The sequence below is a fragment of the Tribolium madens genome, unplaced genomic scaffold (assembly GCF_015345945.1).
Source record: "Tribolium madens isolate multiple individuals breed KSU strain unplaced genomic scaffold, Tmad_KSU_1.1 Scaffold_96;HRSCAF=242;Tcas5.2_LG5, whole genome shotgun sequence".
Taxonomy (NCBI): domain Eukaryota; kingdom Metazoa; phylum Arthropoda; class Insecta; order Coleoptera; family Tenebrionidae; genus Tribolium; species Tribolium madens.
Genome location: NW_025401068.1, coordinates 12,480,906 through 12,499,126, shown reverse-complemented (window position 1 = coordinate 12,499,126; position 18,221 = coordinate 12,480,906). Strand labels below are relative to the sequence as shown.

The 18,221-nt window shown below is 30.0% G+C and overlaps 1 protein-coding gene across 6 annotated transcripts in view; it reads right to left on the bottom strand.

The window, feature by feature from the left end:
* The window catches only part of LOC123013721 (four and a half LIM domains protein 2), a 45,565-nt gene that overhangs the window by 15,513 nt on the left and 11,831 nt on the right, over positions 1 to 18,221 (bottom strand). For 4 of the 6 annotated variants that reach the window (XM_044412446.1, XM_044412443.1, XM_044412444.1 and 1 more), the window contains 3 exons: positions 14,245 to 14,404; positions 14,028 to 14,189; positions 13,693 to 13,974 (listed from right to left, as the gene is read on the bottom strand). In XM_044412446.1, the coding sequence (XP_044268381.1) occupies positions 13,693 to 13,974; positions 14,028 to 14,189; positions 14,245 to 14,404 (604 nt within the window). Of the gene's footprint in view, positions 1 to 2,619; positions 2,821 to 6,009; positions 6,159 to 6,204; positions 7,186 to 13,692; positions 13,975 to 14,027; positions 14,190 to 14,244; positions 14,405 to 18,221 lie in introns of those variants that run through there. The other 2 variants (XM_044412442.1, XM_044412448.1) reach the window with 2 other exon arrangements.

Here is an 18,221-nt window from a genome sequence, read left to right as displayed (position 1 = left end):
TATGGAAGAAAACAATTTCATGCAAAAAAACCCAACAATGGATGGAATTTCTTGATACAATCAAGTGTTATGTCATATTTTTCAACATACTTAAAGTTTTGGGAAAATTGTTTCAAAATTCTGATATAATAAAAAGGTCCATTACGTTTTTATGTGCTGATTATTGGGTGCAAAAATGTCACATTGGCAGTGCTCCAGGTCGCAACAGATGTGCATTTCAGCACACAAAAAATTTACCGGGTGTTGACCAAAAATACAATTACTTCATTGTCACATAACTTAATCCAAATTACTTTAATTAAAATTAAAGTTGTTGAAACAAGTTTTATCTATACGATTTGAATATACAGATTTTAATATACAGTGTGTCTGTAAAATAAATACGCCAGGCCTGCAATTAATTTCTGATTCATCTCGTATCTTTTGTTTCAGAATCACAGTTCACTTTGATTATAAATTCAATTAAAATGACGGTCTATTTCATTTCAAAAAACAGTTACGTAATATTACCAAATTAACACAGAGTGATTCATATAAAACGACGAGCCGACATGAGACAATAATTTGATTTATAAAAGTTTTAGATAAAATATAATTTATTGTATTTTGGGTTACAACAATTCAAGTTGTTGGTAAACTTCGTTTTTTCACTTGTTTTTAAATACTTGGTAATACAAAGTCTACAAAGTCCACTTCACATAGACAAGAACGCCAAATCAATAGAAATTTAAAATGAATTCATGCATTTTTTACTCGTGTACTAAGACTACTCTCAGAAATTAACCATGTACATATACGTTATTTCAAATACAGGGTGATTTTTTTAAAACGAGCCACCCTGGAATTTCATAAAATAAACAAAAATTAGAAAATCCCAAAACAGGTTAATTTTTATTTATCTTTTAGTGTACTTTTAAAAGTAAAAATGGTAAATGGCACCACCCCCTTTGTGAGACTTCAAATGAAAGGTATTTTGACTAAAAATTCGGCTGTGTGTTTTGTTTAAGTTTTGAGTATTTTTATTTACGTTACGCAGAACAATTTTCTGTAAAAGTGCAAAATTAGCTCTAAAACGTCGTTGGCGTTGATTGACATTAATCAAATGTCAAAAAAATTATAAACTGACCTGTCTCTAATTTTTGTTTACTTTCTGAGATATCCAAAGTGGCTGTTTTAAACCTGTATATCAAATTTTTACAAGTTTGAAATAAGATGTCTCTTTAGCACGTAAGCTTTGTTAAAATAAAAAATTTAAATCTTAATCTAAAGAACGCATTTTTTAGATTTTACGAATTAAAAAAAACTTTTTTGAATTAAGCTCAAATTCCGATCTATAAAAAATGTAGCTCTTTTACATTGAATTTTTGAATAGATTTCGTTTCAGATGAATCGAAATCGGAAACCATTTTTAAATAAAATCAAACTTTATTTCCAAATAGCACCATCCAGTTTTTTAATTGAGTAACTTCGATTCGAATATAAAAAGCCCAAGTATTTATGTACAATATACAGGCTGATTCAAAAGTCTTGGAAAAACTCAAACTTTATTTCCAAATAGGTGCTATTTGGATGGTGTATCCAGTTTTTTAAGCGAGTAACTTCGATTCGGATATAAAAAGTCCAAGTACTTATGTACAATATACAAGGTGACTCAAGTCTTGGAAAAAATCACCAATTTGTGGTTTATGGTGTACGAAACATTTAACAAACTAGCAAATTCAACAATAAATAAAATCCGACATCGGAAAAGCTAATAATAAAAATTGTCAGTTCTGTTTTTTCTCAGAAAAGTTTTATCACCATTCGAGAGTTGTGAATCTCCCTGTATATTGTTTCAGATCTATGAAATTACTAGGACTTTTTCTACTTTTTTCAAGTTTGCTCTTTTTGATACAATTTTTGTATAAACTGTTCTGCAAATGTATAAGAAATCAATAGTAGAGTACATTTCAAGATGTTGCAAGTTAATTGCAGAAAGTTAATTTCTGTCTTACAACTTTGAAACGAAACCTAAAATATTTAATACCAATAACAATTTCACAAACTGAAAAGTTTTTCAGGTCAATTTAGTAATATAATGTTTTACTTTTTTGATTGAAATTCTTTAAAAAACTGATGTACGTATCTAAAAATCGTTCCAGAGACGTATTTCTGTTTTTATTTATAGTTTTTGAAAATCAAAAGACTCCAATTGGAGCGTAAAGTCAACGTCGTACTACTGAAAATCGTGAAAAGACAATCCAAGTAATAAATTAGCGAAAACATTTTTATTTAGTCTTGTTGTAAATTTAGGGTGCTTTACAACACTTTTATGAGCACTTTTATGTTAAGCAAATAGCGCCTTTAATGAGAAAACAGTTATTTTCTTTATGTACCTTTTGTTATCACAGGGGTATGTGATGGCATGTTTGTAGTAACCAGTGCGTGAAATGTGAAAGTGTATAGAAACAGTTTCAACCCCAAATTTAGTATAAAATTGGCACCATTTCTGGTTTGCACTCGTTCCAGAAAAGTCTCTGTCTAAATTTAGATGTGGTAAAATGTGAAAAAATCGGTGCCGTTTCTGGGCCCTATACACTTCCACTGTAGGTCCAGTCCCCTCAAGATGCCAACACATACCCCTGCGTGCCATTGGTGCGTTCCATTTCAGTGATGGTGACTTCACCGCCATGATCACTACTTTCCCTTCTTTTGGTGGTCTTCTTGACTTTTTTCGTCTTCTTTTCGGTGATGGTAAAATTGGAATGAACTTCAACGTCTCCCATTTTCGAGGACAATACACACACTCGGTTCAAACAGTGAACTGCGACTGAATTCTGTTAGATGGGTAAATCGGCGAAGCTATTCCCTTTATATTTTTAGAAAATGATATGGGACGTAGTGCCGGGTGCAATATGCTTCTCTGATTTGAGGTGGGTCGATGCTGTGTGTATCTATACCAGACGAAAATACATCAAATACTTGACGCAATTTATTATTCCTTCTTTTCTCTGTTTGATAATCGCGAAATGACGCAAGTTGGGCCCAAAATCGATTCATTTCCGAAATGGATAAATCACTCACTCTTATTCAAATGACAAACTACTCAACTTTAATGGCTTGAGGTACTCAATTTTCGCTAATTACCAATTCAATGTGTTTTAGTATTTACAAATTTTTGCACCATCAACATAAAAATTCCTGGCATTTCGATCATTGCCAAAAACATGTTCAGCAATTAAAAGCAATGTAATAACATTAATGCTAATTAAAGACTTTCACTTTAAGTCCCTAAGGACATTAATAATAAATTTAAATCGGTTTGTGGGGCAAAAATGTTATTCAAATTTCATTATTTTGGGAAACTTGTGTTTAAATAACTTTGTAAGTATGTCATCGTTGGCCAAGTGTTCTGTTCTAAAACAATATTTGGAAAAATAACTCCGAACTTGCACCGAAAACTTTTTCGATTAGGTAACATTTTTTTAAATTCATTGTAGTTTTTTCAGTCTATTTGTTAACTTCTCACAGAAAGGTTACCGCTTATCAAAATTTTTGCTTGATGAACGCTAAATTAAATTAAAATTAGTTCCACAAATACCCACATTGTTACATTGGGCTTGGACTGCGATTAATGAACTGTAGATCCCTTAAATTACTTGCCGCCTACTACAGGAAGTAATTCCTAATTACTAAGGCTCGGATTATATGCACGAAAAAATCGTAAAATATGCGCATATATACAGGGTGTTCGGTCCAAGTCGCCCCGGCCGATAACACCTAAACTTACTTTTTTTTTCAAAAACAAATTATTCAAACAATACTATTCATTCCTCGTTTTCTTAGTAGATGCATCAAATTTTTTTGGCACATCCGGTGTAGCCGGAAATACTACCAAATTTAGTTTTTCAAATGGGACACCTATGTTTTTTTTGCTTGAAACAATAATAATTGCCATGAAAAATACGGTAAACCACTATTTATTATATTTTACTTTACATAATGCACTCAGAAAACAATTTAAATTTTTTAATTTTATTGCAAATTTTGCAACGTAGGCGGATTTTACTTGTCAAGGTATTTATGCAAAAAGCAATATGCTTGGATACCGTTTAATTGTTAGTTTGACAAAGCCTAATTTGTCTATAAATCTTATTGAGATCTTTAATAATGGATGATATTAATTACGACGAATTGGTAGATCAGCTTGAAGTGTTTTTTAAGTGCAAAAAAAGAGAGCGGAAGCTGAAAGAGTTCACACAAATCGTTGGAAATTTAGTCGAATTGAAAAACAACTGAGACGAATAGGTTTGTTTCTTAAAACTAAAAAACGTGGGGTTCTTTGTGAAGAACAAGAAAATAGAAATCTGAATGTTCTGTTATCAGTCGAAAAAAATCCAAAAGTTTCCATAAGAGAACTCGCTTATCAACTGACAAATTAGATTTGTCAAACTAACAATTAAACTGTATCCAAGCATTTTTTGATTCACACCTTTCCTTTCAAATTAAAAATCAGGCTACGCGACCAATTTCCTTATAAAATTCTAAGATTTAAAACGTTTTTGATTGCATTGTGTTACGCAAAATGTAATAAATAGTGGTTTACAATATTTTTCATGTCAATTATTATTGTTTGGAGAAAAAAAAAACATAGGTGTTCCATTTGAAAAACTAAATTTGGTAGCATTTCCGGCAACACCGGATGTGCTAAAAAAATTGATACATTTATTAAGAAAGCCAAGAATGAATATTATTACTTAAATATTTACTTTTTGAATAAAAGAAGTAAGTTTAGGTGTTATTAGCCGGGGTGACTTGGACCGAACACCCTGTATGCACGTATTTTCACAAAAATATGCACAAAATATTAAGAAATATGCTCCAATATATACCAAATATTCATCGATATACAAAATTTTGAACAATAAAAAGTCAAAGGTATTTATTTTTTGAAAAAACTAATTGATGAATTATAAAGTTCTATAAAAATGTGATGTTTTATCAAAAATATTAATTTTTTATATATATATTTTTTTATTAATTTTTTTTTAAATGGGGACCCACCAAAAAAAAAACATTTTTTTCATGAAGGTTATGATCTAAGGGATTACAACTATCTGCTTTGTATTAAATTATTTTTTTACATACCTATATCCGCAATTTAGACAGGAAAAATCGAATAACTCAAAAACAAAACAAAATTTTGTTGTTAAAATAAGATCATTTTTATATTACTTTAATTTAGATTAATTATTATTTTTTGGAAACAAATGATTAAAAAAAACCGCTTAGTTCAATACAATTTAAAAAGGAAATACTCAGCAGGGTACTAATTTTTTGAGTTTGGCTTACGAATTACCGGTTGTTTTCTCTTTAAAATATTTTGTAATCGGATCATTTTTCATAAACTGTCCAATTTTTACGTTGAACTGAAATTTTTAGTCGTAATTTGAAGAAAATATGCACAAACATACAATATTTCCTAAAATATGCACCAAGTTGCCAAAATATGCATTTTTTATTTGGCTTATTTTAATTAAAAAACATTAGATATGCATAGAAAACTTACAATGTTGTTGATATACCTCTTAATAACAAATATGCATTTTGCATATAATCCGAGCCTTACTAATTACACATCATAATATTTCAACTTCTTCAAAAATAAATAATTTAGCAAAAAATCGGAAGCACTAAGCCTTGTAACAAGTGACAAGTCCGCCATAAAGCTATTAATAGTTTGTTCAAAGACAAGGCGTATTTCGAACATTAAACATCTGTTAGAAACAATCAGTCCTTTGGTTTCGCTCATGCAAAATCAGCTAATTCACAATGGATATTTTTACTTCAGACGTAAAAACTAAATCCGGTTTATCTTTTTCGGGTTAACTAAGGCAAACAAGATGGTTATTATATCTGAATATGCAACTTGGCACCTGTTTTTGTCGCCAATGGAAAAAATAAAACAAAAAAAGCTTTGTTAATTTATTGAGAACTCGATTTAAGCACAAGCCGAATTTAATGATTTACCCAAAAAGGTTCTGTTGTTTTACTATCACCATTACTAGGACCTGCTGAAGATCCGGAAGGAGCATCTTCTCGATTAACCGATTTTAAAACATTAGCAGCTTCTGTTAGTGTTTTAGCAGTTTGAGCGTCAGAAGATGACAAGCAATCATCTATAAAAAGACAATCAGCAAATGACCATAGCCGAAAAAATCTAACCTTTTGACTCGTTATTAATCGGAGCTTTATTTCTCTTTCGCGATTTCCGCGAAGAACTACTTCGACTAAGTTTACTTCGTTTAACACCGTCGAGGGAGTCGAGAAATTGTTCGTCGAATTCTTCGGGTGTTCTTGAAGAGCAGGGAGATGCAGATTTGGAAGATTCTCTACTCTTTGACCGAGGAACGACTAACATTTTGTTTGTCCAATATTCAGTAGAGTCGTGTTTTGATTCCAAAATCAAATCTAATTTTTCTGGTGTTGGAGACCTTGAAATTTGCTCTTCATCAACTTCGACCACACTTAGAGTGGGATTTTCGAGCAATTCACTACAGATACTATTTCTGGGAACTGGAAGAACAGGATTAGGGTAAGGAGAGGGTGAACGTCTGAAAATCACTTCTTGTTGTTCACCGAATCTTCTTGGAATAGGGGAAGGTGATCTAGAATGTGGTGTCACAATAAATTCCTTAGGTAGAGGAAAAACAGTATCGTCTTTTTTAATTTTGAACTGTTTTTGTGTGGAATTTTTCTCCTCGACGATAAATTTCGGTAAATTCGAATTCTCGCCGTTGGCATTTGTGACAATAAAACGACGAGGTGTTGGTGATCTTGACCGATCATGATCTTCTTTTTCAGTCAGAAGAAACCTCTTAGGTGTTGAAGATCTAGATCTAGTCACTACATCACCAACTTCTAGTTCTATGTCTTCGGAAGAAATTTGTCTAGTTGTGGTATTGAGTTTTTCAAGGTCTTGTAGATACCTTTTAGTGAGATCGGGCAGATTCGTTTGTGTGGAAGTGGTAACAAAATTTCTGGTGACGTTCGAGTAAAAAGCTAAAAGTTCCACAACACCCACACAAGCAACCAAAACCGAGAGTAGTAAACCCATGGCAAAAACACACTTTCACGCATAGTTAAAAATAAAAACCGGCGCGAAATTCGAACATTTTCGACCAAATTTTACACAACGACTAGATGTTGGATCAGTTGAAATCAACTGATCTTGCCAATATTTCGAGCTGGGCTCCTAACCCTAAATAATCTGTTACCTAATCATTAATTGCAATAATAGTTAAGGTTATTTGCTGTTTCTACGGCCACGTACTCGATGAAAAATAGCTACCCTTGATATTTACGCTCGATTTATGGTGACAATGTAGCTTCAGACAACGAATTTTTATAAATAGGAACAATTTTCTCCTCGAAGGAGTTTAGCCGGAAAAAACAAGCTCTCCTAAAAAAATACTAATACCCACTTTAAATTATTCGGTTTTTTTAATATAAATTTTTATTATCGATACCTCGAGTAAACATACAAAATTTATTACTGAAAATTATGTTTTACATTTTCCTCTACTAGGCGTGTGGGTGTTATTTGAATAGACACCTACAGGCGAAAAAGTATTTTATCATTTTTCAACTGGTCAGTGGGTGAACAAAATTATTCGTTTATTTGGAAAACAAAACACCTACACTTGAAATTGAAATAAAAAATGTTTAACTATTACATCCATTTCTCAAGCATGACAAAAGCAAAAAAAAACACCACAACAGTTTCCTTGCTTCCATTAGCCTAATTCTCAACATTAAATGAACAAAGTTTATGATTTATTTTTTTCCCACAGGGTAATGGTAATATTTATCCGAGAGGCCGTTAACTCTGGTCGTTAGTTGTACAAATTTTTGGAATTTAATCAAAATTGCTTAGAAGTATTAAAATTATCTTTGGATTCTTTAGATTTAAATTACAAAAATTTTTTTTTGGAATAATCGGATATAATTTCTTTGGAAATATGTCGAATTTGTTAGAACTATCGGAATTAATTTGGAATTATATACAGGAATTATTTTGTCACTACGAAAATTAAGTTGGAATTACATAAATTAATTTGGAATTATAGAAATTAATCTGCAAATAACGAAAATAAAATTTCAGTGAAGTTTTTACGGAATTACTGGAATTCTTTTTGAAATTACAGTTTTTTTTTTTGGAATTATCGAATTTCTTTTTAAAATTACGTTAAATTTCTTAGAACTATGGGAATTATGTACTTTGAAATAGAAATTATTTTAAAATTACGAAAATTAAGTTGGAATTACAAGAATTAATTTGGAATTGTAGAAATTAATCGAATTAAGATAGATTATTAGAATTTCGGTGGAATTTTTATGGAATTACTCGAACTATTTGTAAATTACTAGAATTTCTCTAGAATTATTAGCATTCTTTTTGTAATTGCTAGATTTTTTTGGAATCAGCAGAGATAATTTAAAAGAATACGTTTACTCGTAATTTATTATAACTATCGGAATTAATTTGAAATTACAAGAATTATTTTAGTATTACGAAAATTAAGTTGGAATTTGGATTTGTAGAAATTAATCTGAAAATAATAGAATTAAGATAGATTATTAGAATTTCGGTAGAATTTTTATGGAATTACTCGAACTATTTGAAAATTACTAGAATTTCTCTAGAATTATTAGTTCTTTTTAAAATTGCTGGATTTTTTTTTTGAAATTATCGGAGACATTTTTTTAAATTACATTAAATTTCTTAGAACTATCGGAATTAATTTCAAATTACAAGAATTATTTTGAAATTACGAAAATTAAGTTGGAATTTGGAATTGTAGAAATTAATCTGAAAATAATAGAATTAAGATAGATTATTAGAATTTCGGTGGAATTTTTATGGAATTACTCGAGCTATTTGTAAATTACTAGAATTTCTCTAAAATTATTAGAATTCTTTTTGAAATAGCTAGAATTTTTTTTTTGAAATTATCGGAGACATTCTTTTAAATTACATTAAATTTCTTAGAACTATTGGAATTAATTGCGAATTTCAGGAATTCTTTTTGTAATTGCTAAATTTTTTTGGAATCAGCAGAGCTAATTTAAAAGAATACGTTGAATTTCTTAGAACTATCGGAATTAATTTGAAATTACAAGAATTATTTTGGAATTACGAAAATTAAGTTGGAATTTGGAATTGTAGAAATTAATCTGAAAATAATGGAATTAAGATAGATTGTTAGAATTTCGGTGGAATTTTTATGGAATTACTTGAGCTATTTGTAAATTACTAGAATTTCTCTAAAATTATTAGAATTATTTTTGAAATTGCTGGATTTTTTTTTGAAATTATCGGAGATATTTTTTTAAATTACATTAAATTTCTTAGAACTATCGGAATTAATTTGTAATTTTAGGAATGCTTTTTAGAACTGTTAGATTTTTTTTTTTTGGTATTAGCAGAGATAATTTAAAAGAATACGTTGAATTTCGTAGAACTATCGGAATTAATTTGAAATTACAGGAATTATTTTGGAATTACGAAAATTAAGTTGGAATTTGGAATCATAGGAATTAATCTGAAAACAACATAGTTAAGATAGATTATTACAATTACTAAAATTTCGGTAGAATTATTTGTGAATTACTAGAGTATTTATATTTAGAATTACTGAAATTTTTTTGAAAATTGAACATTGAATAATAATAACTATACTCACCACACAACTTTCAATAATTTATCTTAGAATATCAAATAAATTTGAGAAAAAAAAACAAAAAAGCTTTCGTTTCGTTATTAATTTTTTTTTTGTTATTCTCTAAAAATCTGATATTTTTTCTTGACCGAAAAAATAAAAAAATCGACTCTGTAAACATTTGATGTTTCAAACAAGCAAAATACGCATCGCAAACAACGTCAAGTCGTTAGTAAGTGTTTTTCTTCGAAAACCATTAATGAACAATATTCGCAGTTTGCAAAATACAAACTCATGACTAACCATTCGAAGTGAAGAGATAAACTATTCAAAAATATGTGACGAGGTATTTCTAATAGAATCATTTTGCAAACATTCAAACATCGCGTTTTTGAGGCCAAGACTATTAGTAATTCGACAATTAAAATCTATGAAGCCATACATTGCCCAAAAAAAGCAAAATGTAACGAAATTCGCCATCAACTCGGTCAAGGTTTAACCCACCCAGTCAAAAATTCCCCTAATCGGTAAATAAATATTTTTCTCGAGCTATTTACGGGCTGAAATCCGAAATAAGTCTGGGCTGCGGCACAATTCCCGACGTCGTTCCTTGACATTGGAAGAAATAGCGAGCGCAACAGGTAGTAATTCGCAAGGTCAGTAACAATGTCTCGACGAGGTCCTCCAGGTGCTAAAACACCCATCGGCGGCGTCGAAAAGCACTCAGTCTCGGTGCAATTCGAGCCCCGAGCCTTGTTTGGGTACACCAGATATAAAGTAGATCAAGTTAAACGTGAATACGATTCACACGTTGATATTAAGAAATATTCGTTTGGACCGACGGTGTGCCGTGTGCACCACTTGCTAAATTCGTGCCACATTCGCAGTCGAGGAGTTCGCGAAACGGCGAACACATCCACGGCGACGGCGGCCACAATGAATGCACAAACTTACCAATTAAAAACAATGTTGGTACTGAAATTTTAAGTTTTCTTGTTAATTTTTTAGCCCCCAGAGAAATTTTACTTAAACATACAGCGAGTTGAAAAAGTCCATTAGTGACGTTTAAATAGTAAAATTAAAAAAAAAATATGTAGGACATTGATAGATACTAATCTAGTCTATCGCCTAAAATTATTTTCAACTATACAGCGTGTCCCAAAAATAAATATTTTCAGCAGAAAACAAAATTATAATTTAATCTTTTTTATAGATAAATCCTGAATTTCTGCTCAGAATTGTGTTTAAACATTCAAAAAAGGCGATAATAACACTATTTTTGAAATAGTGTAAATTGTGTAAATTTTGAGATTGTTTTTAAAGAAATTTTGCGAAATATTTACCTGAAAAAAAAAATGCTACACACTTGAGAAAAGCAAAAAATGACTGGATTTGTTGTTTTTTGGCTTGTCATATTGAAATCTTTTAGTTCAAAACGTGCTTAAAGACTTGAAAAAGGAGAAATTTTGAGTTTTTTGGCTTATTTTTTGACAAAATTTTACTCAAAAACGAGCTAAATCGAATGAAGCAAACAAAATAGCATCAATTTCGATTTATTTTTTGTAATTTTTAGGTACGCTTTGACAAGATTTTGCAGAATAAATAAGTCTGTGGTTTAAAAAAACTCAATCGAGCGAAAAAAACTAGAAATAATACATATCAATTTCAATCTAATTTAGTAATTTTTCAGTCAGTTTTAACAAGACTTGTATTTTACGTGCTTAAACACTCAAAAAATGTAAAAACCACACTAGTTTTGGTCCAATTTGGTAAATTTTTAGTTGTTTTTAAGGAAATTTTGCAAGATAGTTCTGTTTCTGTCTAAAAGAGTACTAAATGCTCCAAAAAGATGAAAATAATAAACTTTGCGACATGGTTTATCGATTTTTTGACCGTGTTAAGTGAAATCTTATTAAAAAAACTATTTCCTTAACAAATTTAGTGATTTTTTGACTTATTTTTAAGAAAAATTGGCAAAATAATGAGTTTCTGGCTAAAAAACATACAAAATGCTTAAAAAATACAAAAAAATAGTGTCATTTACTGTATCAATACTTAAAAAATTAATATTGTTCTTTGTGATTGCGGAAAAAAAATATTTTACTAAATATTTCGGTGATTTAAAAAAATATTTCAAAATACAGGATGTCCCAGCGAGTTGAAAAAGTGACCTATAAATGGTAAAATTAAGAAAATATACAGGGTGCGCCAGAACTCGCGCTCCAGAGAAAAATGTCATATAAGGTAAGATACCAGGAACATGTAAAAATTAAAAAAAAAAATTATCCAAGTTTTTTTGCTATAGGCTATTAAAAGAGGAAACAAGGAAGTTGTATCCGAAATTATAACTCTGTTCAATCTTATTTGTGGCTTTCATTGGCAAAATTTTTGTCCCTTTACTAAATAATTGTAAAAAAACATATACAAGATCATCAGTATCCTTAAATAGATATAAAAAAAAGTCAAATGTCAAAAAATAAATGTCAAAATATTTTGACAGATTTTTCATTTTTTTCATGTTCCTGGTATCTTACCTTACTTGAAAATTTTCTCTGGGGCGCGAGTTCTGGCGCACCCTGTATAGGACATTGATAGATACTTATCTAGTTCACCGCCTAAAATTATTTTCAAATATACACCGTGTCTAAAAAATAAGTTACAAAACTTGTGTTTTTTTAAATGAAATACCATATGTTTCATTCTTAGCGTTATTGGATGTAGATTTTTATGACAGTGTTTTTAAGCTAAACTTTTATTGGTCGATTTTGCTTAGTTTTAAAAATAAGACTTTTTTTTAAGAAAACATGCACTTTTTAAAAATTTATTACACGAAAACTAAGACATCTAGAAATATTTTTTTGCTACAGCAAAGAAGAAGGTACAGGCTATAAGGTTGTCACATTTTTTTAGTGTGTTGCATTGTAAAGATAAAAAAATGAAGGCGTTTGTTAACAGTTCAATAACTTAAAAAAATAAATGAAACATCCTATTTATTTTTTTTTGTATTTAAAAGATTATTAAATTGTCTACATTCAAAAATGCAAACATACGGTGTTTCATTTAAAAAAATACAAGTTTGTATCGGAACTTATTTTTGGGACATGCTGTATGGTTGAAAATAATTTTAGGTGATGCACTAGATTAGTCCTATACATTTTTTTTTAATTTTACCATTAAAATTTTTTTTTTACCATTTAAATAGGCAAATGAAAAATGTTAGTGTTGGCAATAAAAAGGTTTAAATATTTCGTTATTTATTTCTATAAGAAAAGATACAACATTTTATAGAATCAGTCTGTAAACACATTTTATTGGTCTTTTCCTTCACGATTAAAACTAGTTGAACAATTTTGCAAATAAAATCTATTACGAGCTGAAACTCTGTGATATTAAATTCCGTGCAACATTGTTAGGAATCGTAGCAATTTTACGATTATAAATGAGACATTTTGCCCACATAATAATAGTAATCACCTGTTTTTCTTTTCCACTTCGAATAGTGATTATCGTGAGTCACACTCTTTAAACCCAGATGTTGCGTAGGCGTCCAACTCTTGCTTTCGTTAAAAAATAACAAAAGTAGCTGAATTTAATTTTTTTCGAAAAAATGCATCCTATGATGAAACATTTTTCCACACGACCCCAAAACCGAGATTTGGCACACGTATTTAAAATATTTAAGAAAAATAATCAACAGTTGGCACAATTATCTTCACTCTACTGAATCGTAAAACTATTTTTACGTTCATTCAACAACAAGATTATTTAATTTATAAGTTAAAAAATATGACATAACATGAAAAGTAAGCACACGTAATACTCACAACAGTGTTTATCGGAAAAAATCAAAGACTAAACTAAGAGGAGTGGATTTTGATATCAAGCTGCTGCTTCGTTTACATTTAACACATGGTAGAAAACCGTCTAATAATAAACGGGGTGGAAATTTATGGACATTTGAAATGTCAAGTTTTGTGAAAATTCCACTTACCTCATCACAGCCTTCGCATCGGGGCTTCAGCAGCTCCGCGTAATGCCTCTCGCAGTAGATCTTCTCGTCGTAGACACAATATGCCAGGTCTACTAGTAAATCCTGACAGGTGGAGCACCTGAAGCACCCTGGATGCCAGATCAGTTTGCCCATCCTGGGGGCGACTACACTGACTTGTTGGGTTGGAATGGTTCGGTTACAACCGTCGCAAGTACTGTTAGGGGGCGCCGGTTTGGCTAAACCTATATCTAAAGCTATTTCGTTCCTAGCTGATACGAAATCCTGAAAAAACTCAAATCATTGATGATAATGCTGAAAAAGTGAATAAATTTAACCTGATAACTAGTTTTGACGGAATCTTCGACGAATTTACAAGCTGATAAGGCCAAGTCTTGTTTTGGAAGCTGCTTGACTATCCTTTGGAGACGGGCGGTTTCACCTTTCGAGCCCAATTTAGGGACTTCATGGGTCGGCAGTGATGAATAATATTGATCAACCTTTGATAAAAATAAAATACTTTCTCTTCGCAATATTTGGTTTAATGGTTATTACCTGTCGGGCTGTGGTAAGGCCAGCTGGCACAAAAGTGTAGCCTAAAGATCTTGCGTCGAGACCATCGTGATTCGATGTTAGCCCCAAACGGGACCTTGCCCCATGTTCGGCCACGATTTCGTGGCCTTCGCGCAGGCATTTGCAATCCCGGCAGTTTTTTCTGAAAAAAAATAATAAAGAATTTGGTTTCATTGAACTTTGTGACGCAATAAGCTTTTCTCAAATATTTGCAACATTGAGTTCTGGATTATTTCAATCAGAATCAAATTTCGCAAATAAAATGGCAACAAATTAAATGCACAATATATTATTTAAAACGTCAAGGATTTTTGATCAGTAAAAATAAAAAATGCACAATAAACTAATAAATGCACAGAAAAAATAATAAATGCACAGTAAGAATAATAAATGCACAGTAAAAATAATAAAAGCTCAGTAAAAATAATAAATACACAGTAAAAATAATAAATGCATAGTAAAGGAAACGAATGAATGTCTAGTAAAAGTAATTAATTTAATATTCACACATTTACAAAAAAATGTTTCCGAGCAAAACTGGAATGTCGCAAGCCGTTTTAGACTGATTGTTACCATTTGTGCACAGTTTTCAGCTCTTACTAAAATCATTCTTGCGCAGGGGCCCTTGCTAATACATATACAGGGTGCACCAGAACTCGCGCCCCAGAGAAAAATGCCATATAAAGTAAGATACCAGGAACCTGAAAAAAATGTTAAAACAAATTTATCTATAAATGACACTTTCTAAGTTTTTTTTGGTATAGGCTTGTAACTCTGTTCAATGTTATTTATGGCTTTTATTGGCAAAATTTTTGTCCCTTTCCTAAATAATTGTAAAAAAACATATACAAGATCATTAGTATCATTAACCAGACATAAAAAATGTCAAATGTCAAAAAATATTTCAAAATTTTTTGACAGATAGAATTTTTTTCATGTTCCTGGTATCTTACCTTACTTGGAAATTTTCTCTGGAGCGCGAGTTCTGGCGCACCCTGTATATATACCACTCTACAATAATAATAAATAACATTCTTGCGTAGGGGTCATACATTGTTATGCAACCAAGACTAAAAATTCCTTAAATTGTATGTTATTTTTCTAATTTTGATTAAACTTACTGATCGTTTATTATTTTTACTGTGCAAATTGGATTTTTTTACTGAACAAATTACAAAAAAAATACTGTGCGTGCTTTACTTAGCATTTATTATTTTTACTGTGCAAAATATTATATTATACTGATCATTTTTATTTGTTTTTTTGTGCAAAGATTATTTATGATTTTATACTGATCAAAATTGAATTATTTTCTGAGCACTTTATTACTACCCAATAAAAATACTGCCAATTTCATGTTTCATTGCTTTTAATTCTTTTTATCAAAGTTACAGCAAATTAAATTTACTCTTTTCGCAAATATATCATTTCAGCGTGTTTCATTTATCACATTTACCAACTTTTTCAAACTCTAATTCAATTTAACAGTTCACAGAAGGCAACACTTGCTTGTAGCTTGTAAAGGGATGCATAATTCACGAAGTGGAGATCGTAAAACTTATCCTTATTAAATCTAATTGACAGCATATTTGCTTTATATTTTTATCGATTTCTCGTAAAATGTCGTAATTTGTCGCATCGTAAAATGCATTTCCGTCGCAAATGTTGGCCTTTTAAACAATAACATAGACAATTACGAGAATGAATGAGGCGATCGATTTTGCATTGCGTTTTTACATGAAATTTAAATTTTAGATGTCGATGAATTAACATATGCAACCCAATATACAGCAGAGTTTCACAAATTGTAGACATAACCGCTGAAAAGTTCAAATTCAAATTATGTGTTATCACTTTCACAAAAATTAAAGTTTTATTAGCAAATTAACTTCAAATGTCACTGCTTTTATAAAAAAATTCCATACTGTTGTCCTTTTAAACATAAGCGATTTCTCTTGAAATGGGAAAATGATAAAGTTTATTGTCCTTGTTTAAAAACAAGATAAGTAAAACAAATGCAAATTTTGATTACAATTCATAAATGTTTACTAATTTATACACACAAAAAATAGAAAGAATAAGAATTACCTACTGTACATATTAAAATCCCATTAAACAATAAACAAATACATAATAATCTGTACAAATTAAAATATTCAGATTTATTATACAAATAAAATCTAAGTAATAGGTAATGCCAGAGGCGACCAAAAGGAGCCGAGGGCGTTTTCATTCGAGAGAATAACAATGTTTTTTTTATTCCAAAAATGCATACAATCCTACCAACAGACTATATTAATGTTAAATAATTTGTGAAAATATTCAGTTCATTCAATTGCAAATTGAAGAGTAAAAATCGCTATCAAGGAGTTTGTAAAAAACACTCAAAAGATTCAATTCATTAATTTTAAGAGTAAAAATCGGTAGAGAAGAATCGAGAAAGCGTCACATTAATCCCTATTGTAAAGAAAATACGCTTTACATAATCTTTTTGAAAAAAAAAAATAGATCCCTCTTTAGGTTATTAATAGCCTGACTTTTTTATGAACCTGAATTGAAAACACAAGTGAGTTTATTTTAAATATTATAAACACTTCAATCAAACTAGAAAAATATTTCATCAATTGAAACATTTATATGACACACCTGCTAACATATGCTGCCAAAATCTAGATTAAAGACTTTTAATTATTAAAAAAATACGTACAAAAAGTTAAGTTTTGCCAAGCATTCCCACCAAAAGTGATAATTTTTGAAATGCTCCATTTGAAATGATTTTCACCAACATCATCACCACTACGACCAAACTAATTAGCGCAAAAGATTAATTGTTGTGTATTTCCGGCGCCCTTTGTCCTGTTTGAAAATATTAGCAAACATTTATTTAACAATCTAAAGAAAACAACGATATTTCCGTTCATTTTCATTACTGTTTTGGCAAGTGATCTAAAATTTGAACTGTTTTTATTATTATTAGCCAAGCACAAAAGTTGACGTCAGTTGCAGGTATTTAATATAATGAACTGTAATAAAAATAGCTAAAAATAAATTATGAATTTGAAAGGTTGTACATAAACCTGAGATATACCACAATCCACAATGTTCATTTTGATGGTCACTATTAGTCGGATTTATTGATATGCAAAATTTTATCAAACCATTTATTTGTTTATTTTCTTTGGGAAAAATGTTTAGATGATTATCATTTGATTGATTCTAATCCATCGATTAGATTTTATTTTCCTCGTCTGGTACATTTCAATACACATTTACAGACTCATAAATTGGCAATTTCAAAATTTTTATTTACTATTTAGTATCAATAAAAGCAGTAAATCTTTATGTCATTATTCGGAGTAAATCACGTGTTTTGCAACATATAAATCGCACAGAGAAAAGAATAAAATTAAACGTGCACAAAAATTCCCAAATTAATCATTTCCGTTCCTTGTAACAAATTATTATCAACAATTCTTAAAAATTTACACAACACATCTCCAATCTAAAAAACTTAAAAAAAAAAACAAAGAGATGAAAAATATTACACGCAGTAACAGACATCTAAAAATATTGCTGCATAAATATGTAAACTGTGATTAGCATCTAGTTTGCATAATTTGATTAGTAAAATAATTGTTATGTTAAACTTATGATTAAAAGTGTAACCACATTTAATGACATGAAATTCCTTTTTTTCAAAATTCAAAATTTTCATCAAAAATCTGATAGACGTAGGAAGTAAAAAGCAAAAATTATCTCATTTTTAGTACGGCGTGGCCACATCTATAAAAATGAACTACCTACAGCATTTAGAATTTTATAGTTTTGGGAATAACACAGTTACCAACAAATAAAATATTTATAGAATATATTTTAAAATTTTTTTTATAAAAAAAGACAAATAAAAATTGATGGGTACTTCAAGACCGAGCTTTGAGAATCGAAACAATTACAAATTT